At 39.8% G+C, this 26,193-nt stretch overlaps 1 protein-coding gene across 2 annotated transcripts in view; it reads left to right on the forward strand.

Moving 5' to 3' along the window:
* The window catches only part of MYO10 (myosin X), a 161,748-nt gene that overhangs the window by 129,680 nt on the left and 5,875 nt on the right, over window positions 1-26,193 (forward strand). For both annotated transcript variants that reach the window (XM_038162276.1, XM_038162284.1), the window contains 18 exons: window positions 2,122-2,246; window positions 2,379-2,493; window positions 5,564-5,670; window positions 6,640-6,849; window positions 7,151-7,190; window positions 7,622-8,524; window positions 9,750-9,873; window positions 11,188-11,431; window positions 13,699-13,794; window positions 17,185-17,278; window positions 18,049-18,104; window positions 19,633-19,775; window positions 20,254-20,448; window positions 21,486-21,643; window positions 22,912-23,035; window positions 24,001-24,298; window positions 25,006-25,213; window positions 25,816-25,952. In XM_038162276.1, the coding sequence (XP_038018204.1) occupies window positions 2,122-2,246; window positions 2,379-2,493; window positions 5,564-5,670; window positions 6,640-6,849; window positions 7,151-7,190; window positions 7,622-8,524; window positions 9,750-9,873; window positions 11,188-11,431; window positions 13,699-13,794; window positions 17,185-17,278; window positions 18,049-18,104; window positions 19,633-19,775; window positions 20,254-20,448; window positions 21,486-21,643; window positions 22,912-23,035; window positions 24,001-24,298; window positions 25,006-25,213; window positions 25,816-25,952 (3,377 nt within the window). The remainder of the gene's footprint in view (window positions 1-2,121; window positions 2,247-2,378; window positions 2,494-5,563; window positions 5,671-6,639; window positions 6,850-7,150; window positions 7,191-7,621; window positions 8,525-9,749; window positions 9,874-11,187; window positions 11,432-13,698; window positions 13,795-17,184; window positions 17,279-18,048; window positions 18,105-19,632; window positions 19,776-20,253; window positions 20,449-21,485; window positions 21,644-22,911; window positions 23,036-24,000; window positions 24,299-25,005; window positions 25,214-25,815; window positions 25,953-26,193) is intronic.

Below are 26,193 nucleotides of genomic sequence, written 5' to 3' on the forward strand. Positions count from 1 at the left end.
CAGGTGTTTGAAGTTAGGTATCTGTGTGACATTTCCACCTTCTGGTGACCAAGTATACTGGGCTGTTTCAAACTTCTGTAGTTGTAGGGAAAATGATACCAAAATGTTTCTTCTTCCTCTGTGACTCGAGTTGTTTGTTTTTTTTAACAGTAACATGAGCTTTCAAGCCAGGTGTGGTGCTGACTTTTGGCTTGTTAAGTGCCTGGAGCTGGCAATAAAAGGGTTAGGTGATACATCAGCCATCTGTCTCTCAAAGTAGTAGCTGCTCCCTTGCAGAGTGAGAGGCTGCCTCGTGAGAGAGGCATCTGTCATGTCACCAGCATTTTGCCTGGCTGTGGTGTATCCTCACTCCCATCCATGCATCTTCCTCCCCACCTCAGCACACCGAAAACACTGTTGTGCTTGCAAGTTTTGAGAAAAACATCACCTTTAGAGCCAGCAAGTTTGGGTGGGGTAAAAGGACTAAAAATAGTTTTAGTGTTAAAGAAAAAAAAAAAGAGCTGTGTCTGCTTGTGGCAAGCATCAGCCTTGAGTTACACAAGGTGAAAAGTGAAAGCTTTTCCTTGTGATTTCTGTGTGTACATCTGTGTCCATTCCCTGCCTTTCCCATTGGGCACCATCAGCCGCCTGCACTGAAAGAGGCAGGCGTGGACATGCAATGGGCAGCTGTGGCAGGCTGGTTCCCTGACACTTGGATGTCATACAGTGGGCACATCCAGGAAACCCTGGTGGCAGTACCAGCCATAACAATATCGATACCCTCCCTGAAAGCATTCATGCTGCGTGGTCACTGAAACACGGAGATTTTACTCGCCGTGACAAAATCCAAATGAAACACGTTGTTGAGGGAGATGGGTTTGTTTGCCTCTTTCACTGAGAAGTTTTCTCCCTCTGGTGTCACCACTAGCACACAGTGTTTCGTTTCATGAATAAAGGCACTGATAAAAAAGGTTATACTGGATAGTTAGAGTGAGCTTTTGAGTCTGTTTGACAGTTTCCCAGGGCTTGATCTTGCTGTCACTTTCGTCAGCTGAAGAACTTCAGATCTTTATGTGAACTGTTGGCTGTATCTGTGAAATCCCACCTCCTGAAAGTGCAAAATACTGAACACTGTGCTCCAGCTCTGCAAATGGCTGCGGAGGAGGGTCAGCTGATGGGTAAAAGTGGATAATGATAATTCATGCTGATGAATTAAATGGTGTGTTTACATGTGGCAGCATTTCCGTATGGGGGTTGCCCGTGTTTTGCCAGGCAGCAATTAGTGTTCTCTTGAGCAGCTTTGCATGGCTCTGTCTGGGTTACCTCAAACCATGGTGAAAACACAGGTGACTCGGGGGGTTCTCAGATAGGCTGAGGGCATTCCTGAGGCTCCCAATGGCAGAACCATGCTGATCAGTATTCACAGGATTGCATAACTGAGTGACTGTGGGGTTATCTGTTTTCTGAATGGAAAACAGTGCTGAAAGAACTGCAGGCAAACTAAGGGGAACTTACTTCAAATGAGCAGGGAGGGTCTGTTTACACAATAGAATATTTCTACTGTTCAGAGTAGCAATAAATAGAAATTCTTTTAAATACAGCTTATTTAAGATTTGAGGTGCCACTGGTAAACTTTCCTCCCTATCCATAGCAGATAATTGTCAGTACACTAAAAACTGGATATTTTCTGTCCTTCTGGTTTTGTTTTTTGTTACATCCATATGGCTTGTATTTGTGTGTCTTCAACATTTGGAATCCTCTACAGGGACTTTAAATTCAATTGCTGAAGAAGCAAAATAATCAAGCTTATCACTGTTGACCTGTTAACTGCCTGTGCTTCTTTCTGTCGTTTCTGCCTGCCCAGCAATAGCCAACAAATGTACATGAAATGGCAAGAGGCAGTTGATGAGATTCAATGGCTGTAAATGTCCTGTCTATGGAAATGATATTCTGTAATTACCCCATGATTTCCATTCTGTAGATATTTTTATATGCTCAGGACTGCTAATATCCTTTAAGACATTGTATAGCCAGTTATTAGGCTTTGTGCATTTCAGATTCACACAATTTGCCCTTCTTTATTTCCCCTGACATCTCTAACCATTGCTATTAAAATTGTTGTTTTGAACCTGCTCATTTCAGATGCCAGACCAGTTTGATCAGACAGTGGTGCTTAACCAGCTGCGCTATTCTGGGATGTTGGAGACGGTCAGGATTCGGAGGGCTGGCTTCCCAGTCCGGAGGCCCTTTCAAGACTTTTATAAAAGGTAAACACGCTGACTTGTGAACGTCAAATGTAAGTCAATATTTCCATGTTGAGGAATAAAAGTAAAAAGAATCATATGGCAAAAATAGAACTTAATCTCTTAAATGAAGCAATAAATACTTTTTGGTTGCAGGTATAAAGTCCTCATGAGAAATTTAACTCTTCCTGAAGATTTAAATGAGAAATGTGCGGTCTTACTTCGTCTGTATGACAACACAAGCACTGAATGGCAGCTTGGAAAAAATAAGGTAAAATAACCTGACTGTGCATATTGTGGTGCTGGCGCATATACAAAGCTGAGGGGACAGGATTTAGATTGCACAGCTGCAGAGATGTAGTTCTAATGGTAATTACTTCTGGCCTTTAAAGAAGCTGCACATGCCTGTTGGTGCTCTTGAAACTCTTGAAGCAACAATTAATGGTTGTGCTGAGGAATTTGCTGTCTAAGGCACTTAGAAACTTACTGGTGATCTCAGTCACAGAGAAAGAGTCCACAATTTTCTGTCACTGCTCACAAGTGGTAGCAGTGGTGAGGATCAGAACTCAAAATGTGGTATTTGGATTTTTTCATTTTTTTAGAAGTATGGAACATGTGGGGAAACACTTCTGTTTTGCAGGGAGCTTCACTCATACTTGTAAACTGACCTAACCAACACCTCTTCAGTGGCAGATATCAGAGGGAAGAATTTTAGCCAGTGTTCACATGGCAGAATTGAGCTCCGAGTGTGTTTGCCATCCTAGTCTGAGTCTTTTCCAGAGGTACATTAGACCTTGATGTGTGTTCTACCAGAGAACTTGACCTTCACCCACATTTTTTTTCTTTAAAGAAAAAAAATCAAATTATTTTAGAATAAATTAAAGAATCAAAGTTTAATTTGAGAAATAAAACAATCCAGGTGTTTTTACGTGTTCATTTTGCAAGTTTGATTGTAGACAACAGCTTGTGATTTGTGCTTTTAGATTTCAGCAAATGATATGAAAGCATTGCAGACTCAGGAGAAGATTCCCCATTTCAAGATTTGAGATCTCCTAAATATTAAAAACTTTTTAAAAATGCTTTTTAGTGCCATAAGGTAGCAAATATATTTTGTAAAATCTGATTTCTGTAGGAAATGCTCTTCCTCTTCTCCCCACAACTGGATCATTTGGAAGGATTTCTTCTCTTCCTCTGTATGCTTAAGGACTCTTAGACTTGCATTGGGAAAGTTGTTTCAATCATCTTACAGTTGTTGTAAAAGGAAGAAAGAATCTGAAATATTCTGATGGCAATTGATGTCATCTTCCACCCCATTTTTGTAGCCAATGGCACACAAATAGCACAGTGGTAGCATTGGGCTGCAGAGCTGGGCTGTGCATCCCATTCTATTTCAGATGTAGCATATTAACAGTACTTATGCATGGACCCTGGAGAGTGCTTTGGCATCTCAGGGACACATGTTTATCAGAAATAGTTTTTTATCAACTGTTCATGAGGACCTTGGCAGGAGCCAGAGCTCTGTTGTAACTTCCCTTACTGTGGCTTGGGCTTATCCTCCCCCAGGAGCTGCCTGTGCACTTGTGAGACTGCATAAACAGGAGAAGAGCACAAGAGGACACTGCTTTCAGACTGAGCATGGGATGAGGCACTATCCTGCCCCTATATTATTTTAAAGGGATAATGATGACATTGGAATGATTTGGCTTCAGTGTGATTTTTTTTATATCTCAAGCTGCAATGCACCTGGTCAGGAAAAGGCTGAGCTTAACATCTTCTTACCATCCATTTTTTGTTCACAAAGTAGCTGAAGAATTTTGTTATGTTTTTGAAAGCCTGTGTGTAAAGCAAAGAAAGATTGCCCACTGAGTGAAAGAAAAGGCTTTTTCCTTGAGGGAAAACTTAATATAGAAAGAGCCGCCCAGTGCAGCTCTGACATTGGGACTTTGAGATTTTCTGTGGGACTTTTTCTGTTCCTGTTTCTCGGATAAGTTGTACTAGAAAGTCCCTTTCTAGCTTTGTTCAAAACTCATACCTGTGCCTCTCCTCGGGAGTGCTGCTTTGGCTTTGATGATGGGCTTTTTTTCCATGTAAACACAGAGGAAAAAACAGCTTCTTTTGCATGTGAACACCTCCAAAAGTCAAAATCAAACCCATTGGGTTTGGGTTTTGGGGTTTTTCAGGGCAAGGGGGGCAGTGGGCAGGGGGAGAATGTGAGAATTTTTTGGTTGGGTTTTGGGGTTTTTTTTCACATCAAGAGAAAACACCCATCACTTCAAAGATGCATTCCTGCTTTTAGATGTCTTTGCAGCCCTCCCCCCTTAGCAGAGCCCACCCTGTCCATGAGCTTTCCTCATCTTCACGCTGTGGTGTGCAGCCTGGCTCTCATCCCACATTATCAAAGTGTCACTCAACTGGCTATTTCCAGCTGCCCATGTGTGAGGCGGCAGCATGCCAGGCTGTTGTCACCCATAGCTGACACCAGCATACTTGGCCTTTAAAAAAGAAGAGTTGAGAAGAGCTGGAAAAAGCGCTGACAGCAGATAGCTCACCACTATGTGAGTGTGTGGTAAAGAGTAGATGTCAAGGCAGGTGGAAGAGGGAAGCCGCCTCCCCCATGCCCCTGCTTGTCTGGAGAAGCAGTTTTACTCATTTAAGGCAAAATAGGCTGTGTTAGCTCAGTTTATGTCAATGCATGTGCTAAAGCTCCTCTCAGAGGCATTAGGCAGTGCAGGTGAATGGTCCAGGTTAGTGCTTGGAAGTGAGCCTGGGAAGCATTCTGTCTGTGAGCCAGCTCTGGGGGGTCTGGCCCTGGCCGCTCTCTCCATGTAGTATCAGGAAAACACAGTCGAGCCCACGTGAGCATGAAGGCACTGTCAGTTCTGCCTACTTCTGCAGTCCTGTAGCAATGTTTGTGGAAGCAGCAAGCCTTGTAAGGGGTTGTGGAGCCTGATGTCCCTGTGAAAATGTAAATTATTGGGGTGGTATTTCTGCCCCTCTGATTAGAAAGTTCATGCTAAGCCCTGAAGCTTCTTTAGCCTGTGTTAGTCTGGTGGGAAAGGCTGTTGAATGAATCCAGTAATTACGTTACATTTGGAAAAACCCTGCTCCTAATTAAAAGTTACAATAGAGTACTCTGACCCTTCCCATTGAAATCCAAAGTTAGAGGATCATCTGCAGGTGTTTTCTTTTAGGAGGACTGCATTTTGGTTTTCTCTTTTCTGCTGAGGAAATAGTCTATTTTTTCTCTGAATTCAAAGCTGAGGCTTGATGCTTAGACTGATCTCGCTCTCCCTTAAATATGATGCTCCAAAATTTGTTAAGTCAGAAGTTTTCTTCTGTAGGTGTTTCTCCGGGAGTCCTTAGAACACAAGTTGGAGAAGCAGCGAGAAGCGGAAGTCACCAAGGCAGCAATGATCATCCGAGCGCACATCTTAGGTTATGCAGCCCGGTAAGTGACAACACGAGAATATTAATAGTAAGGATTTGAAACAAATGATGAGTTTTGATGAGTTGTCAAGAAGTTAAATCCTTCTGACACAATTCTCAACTTTTTGTAGGGGCCAGGCATTCAAATCCTGTAAGTGGCTTTTGAAAATAGCAGCTGAAAATACTCATGAATAATGCAAAGTTTGAATTGTTTTAATATAATGAATAGCACAATACAGAAATTCAGAAGTCAGACAATATCCATCTGATTGTATCATGGCATTAGAGCCATGGTAGGAACTCCGGTTGAATGGCACCTAGTGGGCTGTCCCAAGTGACCAGCTGAGATCCTGATTTATCTTTGCTTTTTCATGGTAAGAAAACAGAAGGAAAATAAAACTAATCCATTTGGTTCTTGGAGATGAAGAATCTGTGTTACTGATTAATGTTTGACTTAATTACCTGGCTTCATGCATTATGTGTTAGGTGGAGTTGTTCATCCCATCTATTTATTTCTCTGCTTTTTCTGTAAGTCAGTTGAGGACAGTTTAAGGAAGCTTGTTTGCATAATGAGATAATTTATTTTCATGTGCTTATTAGTCCTGTTCTTATATTCTGACCGATATGTTACTTAAAAACAATATCCCTTTTTTAATGCCAGCTATCCTGCTATGCATGGTCTTTCTTTTCAGAGATGTGGGATGGCTATATTTATTCTTTCTCTGCATGTGTGCACACACACAGAACTGTCTTTTAAGCAGCTCCTTGGCAGGGGTATAAGAACATGTAAGACGTGCATTTCCTTGATGAAGACGCACACGGGGCTGTCAAGAAATGAGAGAATCTTGCTTTTCAAAGGGACAAGAATGTGAACAGTGGGGGAGCTATCACAGAGCTAGAACTATCACTGGCTCACTCTTGCAGGTCACCATGGCAAGATCCCTCACAACTGTTTCATTACAAATTTGCTTCTTTTTTTTTCTCCCCCCAGAAAGCGGTATAGAAAGGTTCTCTACTATGTGGTTGTGATACAGAAGAACTACAGAGCATTCAGTGGTAGGAAGAAGTTCCTGTGCCTGAAGAAAGCCGCCACGGTCCTTCAGAAGCAGCGGCGAGGCCAGCTCGCTCGGCGTCTTTACAGGGAGCGACTGGAGGAGAAGCGGAGACAGGAGGAGGAAAAAAGAAGAGAGGAGGAAGAAAGGTGCAGTCTCTGGCTTACATCACTCTCCTGCCTGTGACTTATTAGGTGTTGGTCTGAAAGGCTTTATTTCAGGCTATTCTTGAACAAATGATTTTGGAAACCTTTGCTGCTTTTGCTAAAAGACATATATAGACATCATGGTGGTTTCATAGTCACAAATATATTTGTTGTGATCTTATTTTTGGCTGTCTTTTCCAGGTGGCAGATGATCTCTGTAAGCTGAGCTATTGCTGTAGCAAAGGAATGTGATGAGGTTATGTTGAGCTTGATTGACTGACTTTTTTTCTTCACTCACTTTCAGGGAAAGACAAAGGCAAGAAGCAGAGCGTCTTGCCCAGCAGGTAAATTACACTCTTAATGCTTTCAGCCACTCTGTTTATTTGAGTATCTCAACCCAGCAATTAAAAAAAATAAAAGGTACCTGTAGCATTAAAACTAAACTAATTACAGGAGCTGGTAGATAAAGCCAAAGGAAACTCAATATAGTTTGCATGGAAATTTCTTTCACCTGATGCTTCATTTAATTTCCGGCAAAGATTGAATTTTCTGCACATACTTGGACTTCCTCTGCTCAGCTATCTCTGAGCAAATGTAATCATGCTTTAGTTTGTTTCTTTTTCTTTCCTTTTCATTTCTTGCTGATGTGAAGACAGGGCTTCTTTTAAATGAATGAGCATGGTGGAGTATAGAGCTTTAGAAATAAATTTTAAAAAACAAGCTTGCATTTAGAAGCCTTACTTGATTTTATTTTGTTTCATTTTATTTAATGCAGGCTGAAGAAGAGAGAAAGAAGCAGGAACTGGCTGCCATTCAGAAAGCTCAGAAGGAGGCAGAACTGAAGCAGGAGGTGGAGAAGCAGAAAGAAAGCAGGCAGGTGGAAGAAATCCTGCGTCTGGAAAAAGAAATCGAAGACCTACAGCGCGTGAAGAAGCAGCAGGAGCTGTCCTTGACAGAGGCTTCACTACAGAGGCTGCAGCAGCGTCGAGATGAGGAGCTCCGGCGGCTTGAGGATGAAGCATGTCGAGCAGCTCAGGAGTTCCTGGAATCTCTGAACTTCGATGAGATTGACGAATGTGTCCGAAACATTGAGAGGTCTCTCTCTGTGGGCAGTGGGTATCCTGCTGAGCTGGCTGAACAGACTGGAAATGCCTGCAGTGAAAAGCCCAATTTTAACTTCAGCCAGCCATATCCTGAGGAGGAGGTAGATGAGGGCTTTGAAGCTGATGATGATGCATTTAAGGATTCGCCCAACCCGAGTGAGCATGGCCATTCTGATCAAAGGACCAGTGGCATCAGAACAAGCGATGATTCCTCAGAAGAGGATCCTTACATGAATGATACCGTGGTGCCAACAATTCCTGCTGCCAGCGACGCCATGGTCATACCTCCTGCCCACGACACAGTGAGTCTCCACAACTCTTCCAGCGGCGAATCCACGTACTGCATGCCAGAAAATGTATCCTGCAGACCCCCAAATTCTGTGGAACTTATTTCTCCTGACGGAGACTATGATTATGACCAGGACGATTACGAAGATGGTGCTATCACTTCTGGCAGCAGTGTGACCTTCTCTAACTCGCACAGTAGCCAGTGGTCACCAGACTACCGGTGTTCCGTGGGGACGTACAATAGCTCTGGAGCATACCGGTTCAGCTCTGAGGGAGCTCAGTCTTCTGTAAGTAGCAATGCTTATATTATCTAATAATTGATAGGTGCTTTCTAAATATTTTTTCCCCGCTGTGCAGCTATAGATGCACTGTAGCTGTTCCTAGAAAACATTGAGTAGCTTCATTTGCTCAGAGCACCTATGGAAATAGTGGTCTGTTGCCATCTAGATGCCACTGGGGTGAGTGCATTTGAGTCAGAGGCTGCTCAGATGCTGTTTGTAGTCCTGGGCTTTTGCACAGATATGGTTTTAACTGCTTTAATGCAGCACTGTGTGTTACTTGGTGAGGAGCTCAGTGCACAGCGAAGTTCTTCTCTGTGCATGTGTTTGGAGTTGGGGTACCAGGTAGCATGTTGGGGACTTAATTGCAGGAAAACTAAATTTAGTTATGCATGCAAGTTGCAAGAGTATTGAAGAATAAGATGCTTGCAGAAGTCCCTGACGTGCCAGGTATATTTTGAGATTATTTGGAGAGTAAAGTTCACGCAATGGAAAATGTTTAAATTACTGAGGTAGACACACATTCTGCAGAGAAATGTTTCAGTGCTGTTTACTGATTATACTGTGGGGTTTCCTTCTATAAATATTTTTGAAAGAATATGATTTCCTCTACCACTCAGCCAGTGTTTCTGTGAGACTGTCTGATTGGGAAAGTGAAAAGGTATTTCAGGAACACTAACTTGTTTAGAAGGAAAACTTTAATGATATAATATCTGCTACATTTGAGGCAGTGATAAGCAGTCCAAGAGCCATTGTGGGTGTTGGGATAATCTGACAGTTCTTGCCTGAGGAAAAAACACTTTCAGTGTCTCTGTTGAAGATGCTTCCCTGCATGACTCTGGATGTGTGTCAGATACAGAACAAATATTCTTTCTGGGGTGAGGGAAAGCTAGTACCACAGCTTGTGCAATATTTCCTTTTCAATATGTTTTTAAGCTGTTCCCACAGCACTTCAGTGATAGGAGTAAGTAGCACAGGATAGCTTACCCTGACCATACTCTTGCAAAGGGATAACTTTCCTGAGCCTCTTCAAAGGTTTTACACAGATTTGTTGTGTAATCAAACAGTTCAAGCTGAAACTTACTATAGTGCACTCCTTGCTTTGTTAGCTGGGTGAAAACCAATGAGGAACCTTCCAATACATAATTAAATGTTTTAGCTAGAGTTTTCTAAACCAACTTGATCTAAATTCTTTCCTGAGAGATTATGACCTTTCTTTTCTTTTCTTGTGCAGTTTGAAGACAGTGAAGAAGATTTTGACTCCAGGTTTGATACAGATGATGAACTTTCCTACCGGAGGGATTCAGTCTATAGCTGTGTCAGCCTGCCCTACTTTCACAGTTTTCTGTACATGAAAGGTACTGGATGAATCAGAATTTGCTAAATAGACAAAATAACCAGAAATATTTATTGTATATTACTCTCCCAATTCCTGTAGAGTTAAGCTATTTTCTCATTTCTCAAAGGGTGATGGAAAAGTGACTATTGAATTTGAGCTGTTCTCAAGTTAAGTTACTTGCAATGGCTTGTATCTAGCAATGTTTTTACTCTCTGCAAAAAAAGACCAATATTTTGGGTTGCCTCTGTTTCATCTTACATCTTTGCTGTCTCACAAACAATGAAATATTCAGTATACATAGAGAAAAATAACTTAAAAATCCAATTGTACCAAATATTGAGGAAAGCTGATTATTGCTGTCAAAACCTTGTAACATAGACAGCATTCTACATTGCAGACCAATTTTACTGACCTTAGTCAAATTTCACTTTGGATCTGGAAGACATGAAGAAGGTTACATGTAGCAAAGGGGTGTGAGAGACTGTGAAAGAATATACACAGGAGTTCTCTCCTTAAAATTCTTGGGTTTATCTCCTGATTTTTGATAGCAAATTGTAATCTAGCTGAATCCTGGTATGATTTCATCATTGTAGTATACCTTATTTAGGCGTAGGAACACTGATGAGTGTACACACCACAATGTTTGTGTGAAAAATAGTGCAGTTGGCAGTAACACGGCTCTTACTTTCTGTCATAGCTAGCAGTCAGTTTTTGTGGGATGACAGGAGCATATCGCTTGGGTTAAGGTTTTTATGACTGTGCTGTACTCCAGTGCAAAAGGTGCATTGCCTACTGTCTGGACACACTTTGGTATGACTGAGCTCACACTGGTGTATTCCCTACTCTAAACATAGCTTTGTCTGGTTTTGTGGTTTTGAGTTAAACATTGTTACCTCCTTATAACCTGGAGAGAGGAAAGAGGTTAACACTAAATTTTTTTTTTATCATCACTGAAATCTGTTGAAAACAGTCTTAAAGATCAGATTCTCATGTGCAGCAAGACTTTTCAGTGATTTATTATTATGGATATGTTATGTATATGTGATTATATGTGATTATATGTATGTTTCATATATTTTTGTAATACAGAGACTTACTGCAATTTATAATTTAAAGGTGTTTAGATTGACAACAATATTGGTGGCCATAAGGATATGCAAAAATGAGGTTTTGTGGCTTACAGCACAAAGGATTGAACTGAGTGCAGACACTCAGTTTAACTGCAGCATTGTTGGTCAGCACCTTCCAGTTTTGGTGCTGCTCACAGCATCTGTTTTATGATACAGCTGTTTGTTTTAACTGCATATAAACCCACATTTGTCTCTCTTGCCAGGTGGCTTAATCAACACATGGAAGCGACGCTGGTGTGTCCTGAAAGATGAGACCTTCCTGTGGTTTCGTTCTAAGCAGGAAGCACTTAAGCAGGGCTGGCTTCACAAAAAGGGAGGTGGATCATCTACTCTTTCCAGAAGGAACTGGAAGAAAAGATGGTTTGTTCTCAGACAGTCCAAGTTGATGTACTTTGAAAATGACAGTGAAGAAAAGCTAAAGGGTGCCATGGATGTCCGAACTGCCAAGTAGGTTAACATAGTTTTATGTTAGCCATGGTTCCTTCTAAGTTGTACTTGGGGCTCAGTCTGGGAAGACACTGAGTGCCCTGCCTACAAATTGTGTGAATGTAAGCAGGAGAATGTGTGTGATGAAGTTAGTGAAAGCAAGTGTTGTCCTTAGTTGGCTCTCTCTTAAGTCTAGAGTGCTCCAGAGCTAAGCCAGTGCCAAATACTTCAGAAAAAATGCTGCTGTAATGAAACCATCTATGCTTTCTCCCAGACTAGAGGCCTTACTTAGTCTGTAAGGATTCCCAAGGCAATTTGGGGCATGTTGCCAAGTCTGTAGCTGCAGGCAAACCCAGAATGAAGAGGGTGGAATTAAAAGGCCCTGAGTATATTGAATTTGCAAGGGTCAAAGCTGAATCTTCTGTATGTATTTAGATTTTTTTTTTCATGCTTTAAATAATTGTGGTAGTGTAGAAAAGTCTTTAAAATGCATATATTCATTAAAAAAACAAGATTACTAAACCTAATAACTTATGCCTTGTTAACTGAAGTTCCTTAAGCCTAAGAATTTTATGCTTCCTGAAGCACATGGAAGAAAGAGTTTTCTACTGGATGGTATTTTTCTTTCTAAACAATTTAGGATTATCTACCTAATTTAAAAAATTTGAGTGTGTTAACATTAGTTGTCTCTTTTCTCTATAAAGTATACCTAAGCTTTCATCCAAAGTAGAGAGAAACAGAAATGGCTAGTAACACTCAGTTCCACTCTGTGCCTTGTAATCTGCAACTATCCGATTTGTTTGTTTCTTTAACAGAGAGTTTAAATACAGAGTTTAAAATTTAAATCTTTGATTAATCTTTTCTTTGGCAGTCCTGGCTTGAGCCTAATTTCAAGTAGGACAGAAAAGAGTTTCAGTGAGAATCCTGACTTGCTCCTGAAATCCAGTGAGCTGTTGTTTGGCAGTCAAGTAAATCTCTGAATAGAAGCTGAGGATCCCACCTTTTTGTTTTGTTTTGTTGTTGTTGTTGTTGTTGTTGAAACTAGATTTGACTCTGTCTCATGTACCATAGCATTTGTTTAGCATATTTTTCTAATGTGTTCAATCAGTCATTCTTTTTTGTTGTTGTTACCTCATTGCTTCACTGGTTGTGCCCTATAGACATTCTTTACTGCACGGACCTTTAAAATTATCAGACAAAGGTTACTGAACCTAGCTTGAACTGTAGGTTCAATCAATGACTATTTGTTTATAAATTAGCTAAAAGAAAGGGTACATGTATTTAAAGAACTGTGTTTCATAAGAAAGAAACAATAGCTTTTCTAGGTAGTGTTAATATTTACTGAGTGCATTCCTAACCTATAGTACAACTCACGTATTTCACCACTCTCTACTAGGGACCTTGTTCAATTTAAAAAATCTCAGGCTGATTCACTTAGAACAGGGAGGTATTCTATTGGACACTGTTACTGAGAGGGAAAGAATCAAACAGTACAAAATTACAGCTTTTTGTATTGATAGCAGATAGATTATACTCATGAGTCTGATAGGCAGAGCTTGCATATATTGTTTATAGGACAGAGATTTATGAGAATAAATGAGCTGATAAGAAAATATAGCCAGTTAAGGAAATCATAAGTTTCAGGCAAGCACAGCAAAACAGCAAAAGGAAATTAAGTTTATTTCTTAAGCTACAGGGAAATCTAATGTCATACTTTATTATTTCTAAAACCTTCACAGTTGTTTTTATATCAATACTTAGATGTCCAAACTAAAAATTAAAAATATGTAATTCTTCAGCGAATGAGTGTTCAGATTTTTCTGGAAGTCAATGTTTGTAATTGTCCTTATGCTGACTCACAACCACACAGAATCACTAATCCAGGTTTTGTTTGCTTTCAGTTTTCAGCCTTCAGTAGCTTTCTTTTAGCACTGCAAAAATCACTTGGTTATGCAGTCAGTTCAGAAATATATCCATTTCTTACCTCAGTTATCTTTGGTTTGATATTGCTTTGCTTTTTCTTTAGTTCTAGGTAAAATGGTAACAGAATGGTCACATTGGTATAGTGACATTCATAGTAGTTTGAATATTTATACTGTGTAGGCAGAAAACACTGCTGTAGTTTGGCAAACGAATACTGATAAATCACATTGTAACTCTTGCAAATGAGCCTGATGAAGATTGCTGTTATTTTAAGTATCAATAGTTTGTGAGCTTCTCAGCAGAACATAATTTTCAAAATGTTGATAATCTGTAATGCTCAATATTGGTGTTTTCCTTTTTTTCAGAGAGATTGTTGATAATACGGGCAAAGAAAATGGTATTGATCTAATAATGAGTGATAGGACCTACCACTTAATTGCTGAATCTCCTGAGGATGCAAGGTATGACAATCATCAGGTCTATCTTCTTTTCCTTTTCCTTTTTAACCTCTATGCAATTCTGACTTTGGCTTGTCACTAATTTGTTTGACCACTGTCACAAAATATTCAGGCTGTATTAAACACGTTGCATTTAACACACTTTCTGAAAGGCTTGCTGAGGAGAAAACCTTGTGGCAGACAATTACTGGGAAGACTCAGATTGCCAGTGAGAATTTGCCTAGAATTTGGCTGTTACCCATGTGTTACTAGCAACTTTCTGAAGTACAATTTGTCTGTAGAGAGGCAGTCATTAGCCACTGATGCTTTCCTTGTGGATTACCCTGCTGGGTTTAGCTGCATTGATCAAATCAATATCTGAGACCCTGTAGTCTGCCTGAAATTAAGCATTTTGTTCTTATGGGTGGGGTCTGTTTGTTTAAGCAGAACCTAAAATTATTTCAGATAGAAGTTGTAATGCAGTCACTGTATTTTAGAGCAAAAGCATATTCATGTAAGAGGAGTGTGTAAGAGAGTGCTTCCCTTTCTGCACATTTAAAAAGGGTCTTGCTTTTGTTGCTAAAGGATCCATATCTAACCATGGGGGAGGCAGGTGGGTGAGGAGCAAGTCTGACTTGTCCGATCAGTTGTAGAGCATCTTTAAAAAAAATCCCCATGCTACAGTTCATGCAAGATAATAATATGCTTGCCTAAAAAAATCAAGCATTTAAATAAAGTTAACTTAGTAATCAGAGCTTATTACCCATTGCCTTGCTGCCCCAAGGCCGGAATACAGCATGCCTTTGTCAACATCTCTTGAGCTGCTTTGCTCAGAAGCCTCAAAAGTTCTTTCGTATTCTGTTCTTTGCAAAGGTAGAATGCCTTCCTGTATCACAGGACCCTGAGTACAGATGTAGGTGTAACAATGCAAAATCCATCCTCATTTTTTTAGGCATCCTTAAAGTTATCCTTGAAATAACGTAGGAGCTTTCTAGCAGTTACTGTTGAGATTCTTGTGGGATGTAAGCATATTTTAAAATGAAGGCTTAACTAAAGTCTCTTCTACCAGACTTCTGTACATGCCCTAGGGACCAATAAGCAATTACCAGCATGCAGACTTGTCTGTTGCCATGCAGCTCCTTCATTTCTTTCTTAGAGATGGAGGAGAAGACACTATACACCCTTGTTGTGTATAGTGAGAATCACAAACCATCCAAATTAAATTACCTTTTGCCAGTCTATTTCCTGTTTCTTTTTTCTCACTCATCCCAGAAGACTTAATGAGGAAGATGTGTAAGGATTTGCAGACAGGCTTAAGTCAAAGCCTTGTTAACAAAGCATTGTGAAAAGTGAAGTATGAATCATTGGGCTCTGTTTGGTCCACATCTGCTGTTGAAAAAATATTTTGTACCTGGGCTAGATCAGGATCTGAGGTTGCTTTTTTTGTTCAAATTAAGGGAAAAACCAAGAAAAACATCCTCTTCCTCTCAGAAGAGGAGAGATACTATTATTGAAGAAGTAATGCTTCAGTGAGCAGCCATTGCTGAGGGTTTGTTCCTTTCAAATCCCTAGCCTTTTTCCCTATTTCTGTGTTCTGGGACTCAGCTGAAAAACAAAGGAGGTACTGAAAGGGAAAAAAGCAAAAATAAAGTCTGCCTTTGTTTTTTGCAAAGTGCCATGATTCATTTCATTTTCATTGTTTACACAAAGATTAAATTAAATCAGGAAAACTCTGAATTGTTCTTTAAAATCCATCCATAAATTATCCATATGCACTAGATGTGCATATGGTGCTATGAGTCTTTTTTTTTTTTTTTTTTTTTTTACTGAAATAGAAGTTTTACTTTAAATACATTTGCAATTCCTGAGCCCAGAAAGGGAAGATTAATCTAATTTGTGGGAATATTTTGGTTTTCTTCAGTTTCTTTACTTCAGTTTCAGCTTTACTTCAGCTGGTGGTTCCTCCTTTCTAGATGACAGCTTCTCTCCTTTTTTTGTGGCATTGCCTTACTTACAGCAAAGTGTTAAGTACAACCTCTCTGTGGGTGTCTCTGAGTCTTAAAAAAAAAAAAATCAGAACTAAATATGTTCTCATCTGCTTTATGGTCTGGCACTCTCAATCTTCATTTTTCTTTATTGCTTGCACTGTTTCTAATAAAAGCATGAGCTGATAAAAAGAATTTAGGATATGGCAGTGATGGTACTGTTTGACAGCCTACACAGTTTTTCTCAAGCTATTTTAGCAGTTCATTTTCCAGAAATCTACATTTTGGGGGAACAGTTGGCTTCTGAATGCTGGAGTTAAGGAGGCAGTTCTGAATGCTGGAGTTAAGGAGGCAGATCGTTAGTGTCCTAGGGAAAAATTCTGTGACTAAAAGCAATTGCAGAAAAGATAACTTCATATTGAAGTCCAGTAGTTTTGCAGTAGTAGGTTGAGTTTTTCCTCAAACCCGTGGTGGCAGAGGAGCCTCTGCAGCAAAGTGAGGAGTCTGTTTTAAAGGCTGGGCTTTTGATCCCTTTGAAAACTTGGCCCCAGGTGGTTTTCATTAGAATGGCAAATTCGTATCTCAAAGAATGGCATTCAGGAACCTGTTGAACAGGCCAAGCTCTGCCCTTAGATTTCAGTGGGATTCCTTAGAGCAGTTGAGCTTTATCATATACAAGTGCCAGAAGGATAGAGGTTTCCCAGAAGCCGAAGGTGTGGTTGGAATTAAATCCATCTGCAATTGCTTCTCAGGACTAGGGGCTGAAGCCCTGGAAACCTTTCTGCCACTTTTCCTGTTGTGGATATGTACAGTGCCACTGGAGTGGCACGAATTTGCTCATCCTTCCAGCAGCTGGATTTTTCAGTGCTTCATAGAGAACAAAAACTGTAGAGGTATTTGCTTGGGGGTTTTATTCTTTTTTTCCCTCTCAGTTGTGTTTCTACAGAGAGCTTAATGGACTTAGGTGGTCTTTGGAGAAGTATCACTGTAAGGAATTACTACCAGTCACGCTATCAATGCAGCACAATTTATAATCTGAAGGTTGGGATTCCCATTAAAGGCTTTGTGTGTAGCTAGCTATGTATTTTATCCCAGATGTAACGTGGAGTGTGTTGCAAAGACTCTCCAAGCACTCAGATGTTTCAGTGTGCTTACAGCAGTTTTTCAGAGATGCCACTTAGTGTACAAGGTACTTTTTGTCAGGAAGAAGGATATGACACAAGCTTGGATGGGAGATCTGGAGCAGCTTGCTTGCATGCATTGTTACTTGAACTGACATAAAGCCTTGCTGCTTTTACGCCTGTTGACAAAAGGAATCTTAAGCAATTTCAAAAACCTGCAGAACCTGCTACATCTCTGCAGAACAAAGGTGACAGAAGGCTTGTGCATAGCCAAAATTTTACTTACACTGCTGCCTTTCTCTCCCCAGCCAGTGGTTCAGTGTACTGAGTCAAGTCCATGCGTCCACAGAGCAGGAGATCCGGGAGATGCATGATGAGCAGGCAAATCCACAGAATGCTGTGGTAAGTCTAAATCTGAAGAACCTTTCAAACCAAATATTTTTAGAAAACAGGGCCACTGTGGTGGCCACAGCCTCTGAGAGTCACAACCTACTTAGTTTAAATGTGGTGGTAGCTGTGGCACTGGCTGGAGCTCCCGTGGTTTTGGTCCTGTAGCTGTACAAGGAGAGAGAGTGACTTCTGATTCCTCTCCCATCATTCTCCTTGATGAAAAATGTTGCTTTTGGGGGTGGTTTTTCTGGTCCACTTCCCTATCACATCACAGTGTATGCTTGATTTCGAAATTTTGCAAAGATACTGTTAATGAGTAAATTAAAAACCCAAGAGTTAAAAATTTGAGATTTCTCTGATCCTGCATTTATCATTCTGTACAACATGTATTGATAATTAATAGAATACATCTGGAACCTCATATCAAGCAAATAAAAACAAAAACTTCTGCTTAATGGCTTTAGAAGTTTGTTTTGAGAGGATGCCGTTTCTATTGGGATGGCAGTTTTCAGTGAAAATTTCAAGTATGTTGGGAAGTATAGAAAAGAGCAGGTTTTGAGCTGCCTCTATCCTAACTACAAATAATCTTTTCCTGAATCTATTCATCCAAGTCTCTTAGTTTTCCCCTCAGCAGTTTTAATGGTTAAGAGAAACTGATGCCCAAACCTGCAGTTCATTTTGCTTGGTCCAAGCTGCTGCTTTCTCCTGTCTCTCAGAAGAGTATTGTGAGTAATGTAACAGTAAATGTCTTCCTCATTTTCTGGTTGGATATTTGTTTATAGGGTACACTTGATGTAGGACTAATTGATTCTGTCTGTGCTGCCGACAATCCAGATAGGTAAGTCAGAACCATGCCTGGTGACTTTCTTTTTCTCCTGTCTCTAGCCAAAATCAGACACTTTATGCTTTAGTGTCTGTATTCTACTGGCCAACCATGTATTAAAATGATTCATTATTGCCTCTCTTTTCATAGCACTAAACACCACATGTTACAACATGGAGTAGGAATGATGGTGCATTTTGGGGGGGCTTCAGTAATTTCCATGACACTGCTTCATACCTGAACTCTTCAGCTCCTGAAGTGATCCAAAACTGGAAGATTACATATTTCTTTCATTTATGCAAGTAATGCTCCTGAAAAAAAGAACAGCTGATTTTTGAGTTCCTTAGTAATGTAGTAGCAGAAAATTTAATTTTAATTTTTTTTTCTGTTCAGCTTCTCCTTCATGAATGTTGTATTCTTCAGGGATGAAAACTATTTCCCCAGAATAAAAATATCTGACAACAAAGAAGTCAGTGCAGCATAAAAAACAACAAAAATGTCAGGTTATTCTTAGTTCTTGAACTACTAATGGTGTGAAGGGAAATGAAAAGTAATCTGGGTTCAGACTGCAACTGGTTTATAAGATTACTGCATGTGAGGTGTTACTTGAATTGCAGGTGCTCACTCCAGTTTCTCCTCATTGTGTACATGTGTAAAACAGCTGGTTTGAAGTTAGTGCTTTGTCCTTGGCCTGCCAAAACACTGATACCTAAAGTAACAGTGAATTTACAAGCCCAGGTTTCCTAAACCATACTACACAAATGTCCAGAGCTGTCACAGTTTTAAATTAGCATTTCTCCTGCATTAAGTTAATGCAATAAGTTAAGCATTTCTCTTGTAGCATTTTTCACATGGATTTTTTAGTCTTGTGGGGGAATTTTATGTTACATTTTGGGGTTTGTTCAGATGAAAAAAAATAATGCTAAAGGGTTAAAGCAAGCATTGTAGGCCGAGGAACCTGCCTGTCTGATCCAGAAAGTCATCAGCACACTTCTCTTGGGCTAGTTCTTCATGCTTCAGTGAATCCTGGTGTAGGATTGGGTAAAAGCCAGACTCTCATTAAAAATAGATTGTATTCTCTGTAAATTGGGTTGCACCGCATTGAAATACAAGAATAGATGATCACATGCTGCTTTACTATAGACCTTTGTATACTGTAGTTTGTTTTAGCTAATGTAGCTACTGAAGCAAACACTCTAAATAAATCTGACCCTGAAACAGTTCTGATTCAAGTGCAAAGCTGATTAAAGTTTGGAAGTTTTTCTCACCACAGATTTAATTTGAGATATGACAAGTTGCAATTTAATGTAAGCTTTCCCATCATTCATAGCCCTTGCATTTTGGTGTGAATGTAACATAACTGAGTCTTTTCAAATGTTTAATATTTTTCTTTAGTTGATAACTAAATAATGCATTAGAGGTAGACAGTATTTTTCTGCATAGAAAATGCAAAAGATGAACAGTTTTTGTGGTTATAGGGGGGAAGATAAACAATATGTATGCTGATTATAAAGGCTGTTTCAATTCTTATTTATTTTCATAGACCCAATTCATTTGTGATCATCACTGCTAATCGTGTTCTTCACTGTAATGCTGACACTCCTGAAGAGATGCATCACTGGATAACCCTTCTCCAGAGGTCAAAGGGGGACACTAGAGTGGAGGGACAAGAATTCATTGTGAGGGGTAAGAACTGAGTGGGGCAGTAAATAACATCTGTTATGCTTTGAAGAGATTGTCCCCAAAATACAGTGTGGGCGATATGCCAACGTGATTGGTGTTGCAGCCTCATCTTCGTGTGGTGGACTTTACTCACAAATTAATACAGCTGAAATTATATTCTTGCTTTGCCATGTAAGAAAACACTGTAATGATGACAAAAGTGGTTTTGTCATGTAAGAAAACACTGTAATGATGACAAAAGTGGCTTTGTATGTTGACAAGATAATTCTTCCAGTGAAACATCAAAATGGAAAGGTTTTCATATTGATTTTATCTTTATTTTTCATTGTTTGAAAATTTTACTTGATGTTGTTTCATATGTGAGCTTATCAATTCACACAATGTTTTTGTTGTTGAAAGTATACAGCTTACTTTTAGCAACCTACTTTTGTCCAACTCTGTTCAAGAAAATGAAGTGTGATTCAAATTGTGTCCTTAACAGGGTGGCTACACAAGGAAGTAAAGAACAACCCAAAGATGTCCTCGTTAAAACTAAAGAAGCGTTGGTTTGTTTTGACGCACAATTCTTTGGACTACTACAAGAGTTCGGAGAAAAATGCTTTGAAATTGGGTACACTGGTCCTGAACAGCCTCTGCTCAGTGGTCCCACCTGATGAAAAAATCTTTAAAGAGACAGGTAATTATTTGCTCTCATTCAGGTATGCCTTCTGTCCTTCTACCAAGTAATGCAAGAAACAATGCAAAAGAATATTTTAAATTGATTACTATGGGTGCAGTTCCATGAACAAATCCACTTCCCAAGTCACTGAGGTGTTCTACAGGGAATTACTGGGTGAAAAAACAAAGGTAATGTATAGAGGAGTAAAATTTCTTCTCGCCAACATTCAAATTATCACAGACTGGCACTGCAGCCAAGTTAGTCTGAACACCTATGTTTGCACATCAAAGACCTGGGGAAAGACATGGGTAGCACTCTCCTCATACATTAATTTATGTGGAACTATGAGGGCCAGCATTGGAGCAGGTAGAGGGAGATGCAGAGTAAAAGTCCAGTTTAAGGTAACCTACATACTACACCTGAGTCAGCTCCACTGTGCACTTTCAGGACTGGTTTTCAATTCAGAAGCGTCTGTTTGCAAATGAGAAGTGACTGTTGACAGTCCTGTATTATCTCATTGGGGTCACTGACACTTCAAAGAGGCTTTCACTAGTGAAAGGTGAAACACATTTCCTTTTACTGAGTCTGTTTCATAAAAAGCCCATACAGTGATGCAGAGAGAGAATTTGAACTGAAAAGCTCTTCCTGTCATAGTTTCCACTTCATTGGTGTAAAATTATAGGCAGAGGAGGTAGTTTGTGCTTTATGCCTGTTTGTACGTGTGCTGCGGACTATGAAAGACTCTCGCATACAAAGCAAGTCTGTCTCAGAGGACCAAAGAGTATTCCACAGTATTAAAAGTGTTGTCTTACAGTGATTTTTACTAAGATTACTGGGTAAAAGAGGGAGCTGCATGATGCATAGTTGTAGTCTGAGGCTACTCCTAGGCTTCTTTAAAGGAGAAAATCTCCTTTAATACCACAGTATCTGTATTATGATACTTAGTAACTCACACACTTTTAGTTCCTGAAAGACTGCCAGCATGATCTGGGATGCAGCACTGGGTGTCTGCTGGGCTGCAGCTTGTATGATGAGCAATTTTGCTGTTGTGCCAGGTTACTGGAATGTGACCGTGTACGGACGCAAACACTGTTACCGTCTCCATACGAAATTGCTTAATGAGGCGACCCGCTGGTCAAGTGCCATCCAGAACGTGATTGACACAAAGGCACCCATTGATACTCCAACTCAGCAGCTTATTCAGGATATTAAGGTAGGCACAAGCAGGATGGCGTGGGGTGAGAAAGAATGGTTCCTTAAATCTTTGTTTTGGCTTTGCCATATTGGGTAATAAAGCAGAAAATTACGTTTTAATTACACAGCAACATGGACTAAAATTGTGAAACCTGAATGTCTTCTCTGACCTGATAAAGGAATTTCTGTCTAAACAGTAGAAAAGCAAACTTTGAAGTGCAGCTTGGAGGGCAAGAAGGATAACTTTTTCCATTAAAATAGTAACAAGTTTTACTGGTTTGTGTAACTTGACAGGCTACACCGGGCAGTAGAGCACATTGTTCAGGTTCATGAGTTAGCAGGTGTGTTTGGCTCTGTCCACAGTGAGCAGCACACCACGATGTGGACTAAACAGCTCTTCTGACTTTTTTTTTTTGCATTATTCTCCTTTTCTTTTGTTATGATAGCATGGGCTAAGCATCTCATATCTCTGTGTGATGAGAAAAATACTCAATTAATGCTTACTGTTTTACAATCTCATTGGAGACAGTGCATGCTCAGCCAGAGAATGTCCTTCTAGAGCTTTTTGCAAATGTGCATTTACAAGAGGATGAGGATTCTCAAAAGAGACCAAAGAAATAGGCAAGAGGGGAGAAATGCTACTGACATGTTCCCTTACAGAGTGTCACCTCTTCTCTCATGGAAAAGAGGTATTAAGTTCTCAGTTCCAAGATTATGAATGCTGTTCTTCAGAGCAGGAGAAATATATGGAATTCAGGACTGATAGAAGACAGTCATGTCACATGTCTGTCAAACCTGGCCTAAGAACAGTAAGAGTAGAATTTGGATGTGTAGAGTGGGTGCGCCAGGTTTACAGCAGCACTTTGTACTGTTTTGTTTGGTAGCTTGTGCGGTTTCTAACTGAAAGGCCAATTAGTTATGCTGGAGAAATACTTTTAAATAAAACTGTAATACAGGTATCATATTTCCCATTATGAATTATATAAAATTAAAACACACTTCAAAAATAGTTATGATACTTCATTCTGGTGTTCTGCAGCTCTGTTGTTGTTTGGTTTTTTTACTGCACAGATAAAGCAAGCCTCTCCAAGGCCTGAGGGTGGCAGGTACTGAGCATTCATAGCCCACAGTAAACCATGGCAGCCACAGCACCCACAACTGGATTTTGCACCAAATGGTGTTGGTAACATTGATTGCTTGGTTTTTTACAACCAACCGAAGGGCACAAAGTATTGTATTATTCTTAAAGCTGGACCCCAAAACCTCTTTTTTTTCTTACTCCAATAGGAAAACTGCCTGAATGCTGATGTGGTTGAACAGATTTATAAGAGGAATCCCATTCTCCGTTACACTCATCATCCATTGCACTCACCATTACTGCCACTGCCGTATGGGGACATCAATCTAAACTGTAAGTTTTTCCAATAATAGAATCACTTTTCGTTACATAAGACTAAAATTTTTAAGTCTACAGTGAAGTAATGGTGGCAAAATACATGTTCATAATACAAATAGACAAGTTTCCCTGTTCTCTTTTCAGAAGAGCGGTTTGTTAGCATAGAACCATGGACTTGTGGTGTTCTTGCAAGACTGTTACAGAAAGGAAGGTTGCTATTGCTTACAGCAATACAGCTAAGAAGACTGAGTTTGAAAAGTCTTGCACTGAAATAAGCAACTAAACCTGATTCACTCAGTCCCCTTGAATCATATTATCCTCCTCATACTGGATCATATTCTTCTCCTTCTCCTATTGTTGCTTCCTACCCTCTGCTGGAAGCTGCAGCAGCCACAGCTTCCAGTTAACAGGTGTACATTTTATAAGATGGGATAGGAAACCTTATTTATGGGAAATAACATTTAGGAGTGTCCATGGTTTTAAAAAGTAATGCTTTGTTAAGTCCTGAAATGAGTGTAATATGTCTTTTAATATTCTTGATTCAAATACTAATTTAGAAGTCTCTTTTGAATGAATGGTTCAGAGCTATTGATGACTGTGAACTTGGTTATCTTCGTTTGCAACCTCATATTAAGCAAGATATTACTCAGCCCACTCTCCCTCCTTGGGAGGAGGCTGGGAGGTTAATATGGAGTGTGATATGGTGCTTCAGCAGTGTGACTCACTCTGAAAGAAAAACTCTCCATCATAAAAAAACAATTAAGATACACCTTTTCAGTTATTAAATTTGGAACAAATCTCAATAGCAAATAAGCTCATAAAATGAGTTTGCATCATACATTTGAAATGGAAAATACAGATTCTAATATCCTGCATAACAAGGGTCACAGAGTAGCATTAAGTGATTTCTACATTTAAGCCTGAGTGCTTTTTCTTTCATATTTCATCTAACCACATTCCTCCCAATATTTCTTTTGTAGTACTGAAAGACAAAGGCTACACAACTCTGCAGGATGAAGCCATCAAGATATTCAATTCTTTACAGCAGCTGGAGTCTATGTCTGATCCCATCCCTATAATCCAAGGTATCCTGCAAACAGGACATGATTTACGACCTCTCCGAGATGAGCTGTACTGTCAGCTCATCAAGCAAACCAATAAAGTGCCTAACCCTGGGAGCGTGGGGAACCTCTATAGTTGGCAAATACTCACCTGCATGAGTTGCACATTTCTGCCGAGTCGCAGCATCCTCAAGTATCTCAAGTTTCATCTCAAAAGGTGAGAACCTTTGGTCTGCTAAAGCACCACAACTTTAAACAGTGTTTAGATATCTAGAAAAGTGAGACTTGGAAGATGTATTCACTTAGCAAAGGGCTATGCCAAACAGTGAATCTAAAAACAACATGTTATAGAAGTGTGTGTGAGTTGGTCTGGATGGAATTACACACATTCGAAGAATCAAGCAAAATGCCACAAATGCACCGTTTGTTAATGTTGGCAAAAGGGGCACTTCCTGTAACTGTATAAACTTAAATGACTTCCAGCCCATATCCCCAGGTCCCATTCTCACCTGTCCAAACCAACCTGTTAAAAATTCTTCATCCCACTTACCTTAATTTTATGAGATATGCATCATGCACATAAAAGAACAGTATCATATTTAAACACATATTTGAGGTACAAACCTATGATTGAAATCTGATTTTAAAATATTAGTGAACATTAAATAATAAAAAATCATTGTTGTCAGTTCAGCATTAACCAGAATGTGGAGTTCCTCTTGCTGTGATGCAACGGAAGAATGCAGAGTGTGTCTTTAGGAAAGTCAGTCCACCAACAAACTCAATAATTTAAAAGCCTTGTTTGTACTTGGAGCATGTCAATTAAACAATGTACTGGATAGAGAAATAATCTCAGGGGAAAAAATTCTCAAATAAGCAGACTTCACAGACTGGCAGCTTAAAGTGATAAGCTTTGTCTCACAGGGTTCGGGACCAGTTTCCAGGAACCGAAATGGAGAAATATGCACTTTTCACTTACGAATCTCTGAAGAAAACCAAGTGCAGAGAGTTTGTGCCATCGCGAGATGAAATAGAAGCACTGATTGGCAGGCAGGAGATGACATCCACAGTTTATTGCCACGGTGGGGGCTCCTGTAAGATTACAATCAACTCACACACTACAGCTGGAGAGGTGAGAAGTGATGTATATGGTGACAGAATGTATTTGTAACAAAATCAGCATGTCCCTTCACATGCCAGTCCCAGGCAGCAGTAATGTTACACTTTGGAAGCACTGGGGCTTTCTCTGCCTGTCTCTCCTTTCTGGGAAGGAAAGGCTTACAGTGCTGTCCCTCCAGGACACCTGTCCGTCCCCACAGTATGTTCTGCTATAAAAACTGTCTTTGTGCTGCAGAAGCTTACCCAGATGTAGTTCCTTCTTACAGGAAGAATTACAGGAAACACTAAGCAATTAGGCAGAGAGCATTATTGGAGAAACTTAGTAGACATTGGTGGGTATGAGAGCCAAGCTGCTTCCTAAAACTGGAAGACTCTTGCTGAGTTGATGATATACAGTTGGTGAAATAATGTCTCGCCAGGAGATAGCACATACATATCTGAAAAAATACAAATTACAGTGAAATTTGACAATGATTAATAATGCTGATGAGGACAAGTTAATAACATTTTTAGCCTAATGTAAAACCTAGCTCTAATTGGTTTTGAAGTATCTGTCTTACTCTTTGGTACTGTTTTTCCATGCTATGGTTTTTTCATGTGCTGTTTCTCCATTAGGTGGTTGAAAAGTTAATTCGTGGCTTGGCCATGGAGGATAGCAGAAATATGTTTGCTTTGTTTGAATACAATGGAACTACTGATAAAGCAATTGAAAGCAGAACCATTGTAGCTGATGTCTTGGCAAAGTTTGAAAAGTGAGTGTACCTCTCCTTCTCTCTTCACTCTAATAAGTAGCAATTAAATAAATTTCCAATGTCAGTAATGCTTGAATTTTCTCTTTGACTTGCTTGTTTGTGATGATGCAGCTGAATTACACAGGTGGCCATTTCTGGAACAAAGGGATCTCTTTTTTAGTTTTCTTAAAAGACTTAATAGCCACCAAATATCCACTTGTGTTGGTTTTCCTCTGTCCTGACACCAGTAGAGTGATATTTC

This window comes from Motacilla alba, chromosome 2 (assembly GCF_015832195.1).
Source record: "Motacilla alba alba isolate MOTALB_02 chromosome 2, Motacilla_alba_V1.0_pri, whole genome shotgun sequence".
Taxonomy (NCBI): Eukaryota; Metazoa; Chordata; class Aves; order Passeriformes; family Motacillidae; genus Motacilla; species Motacilla alba.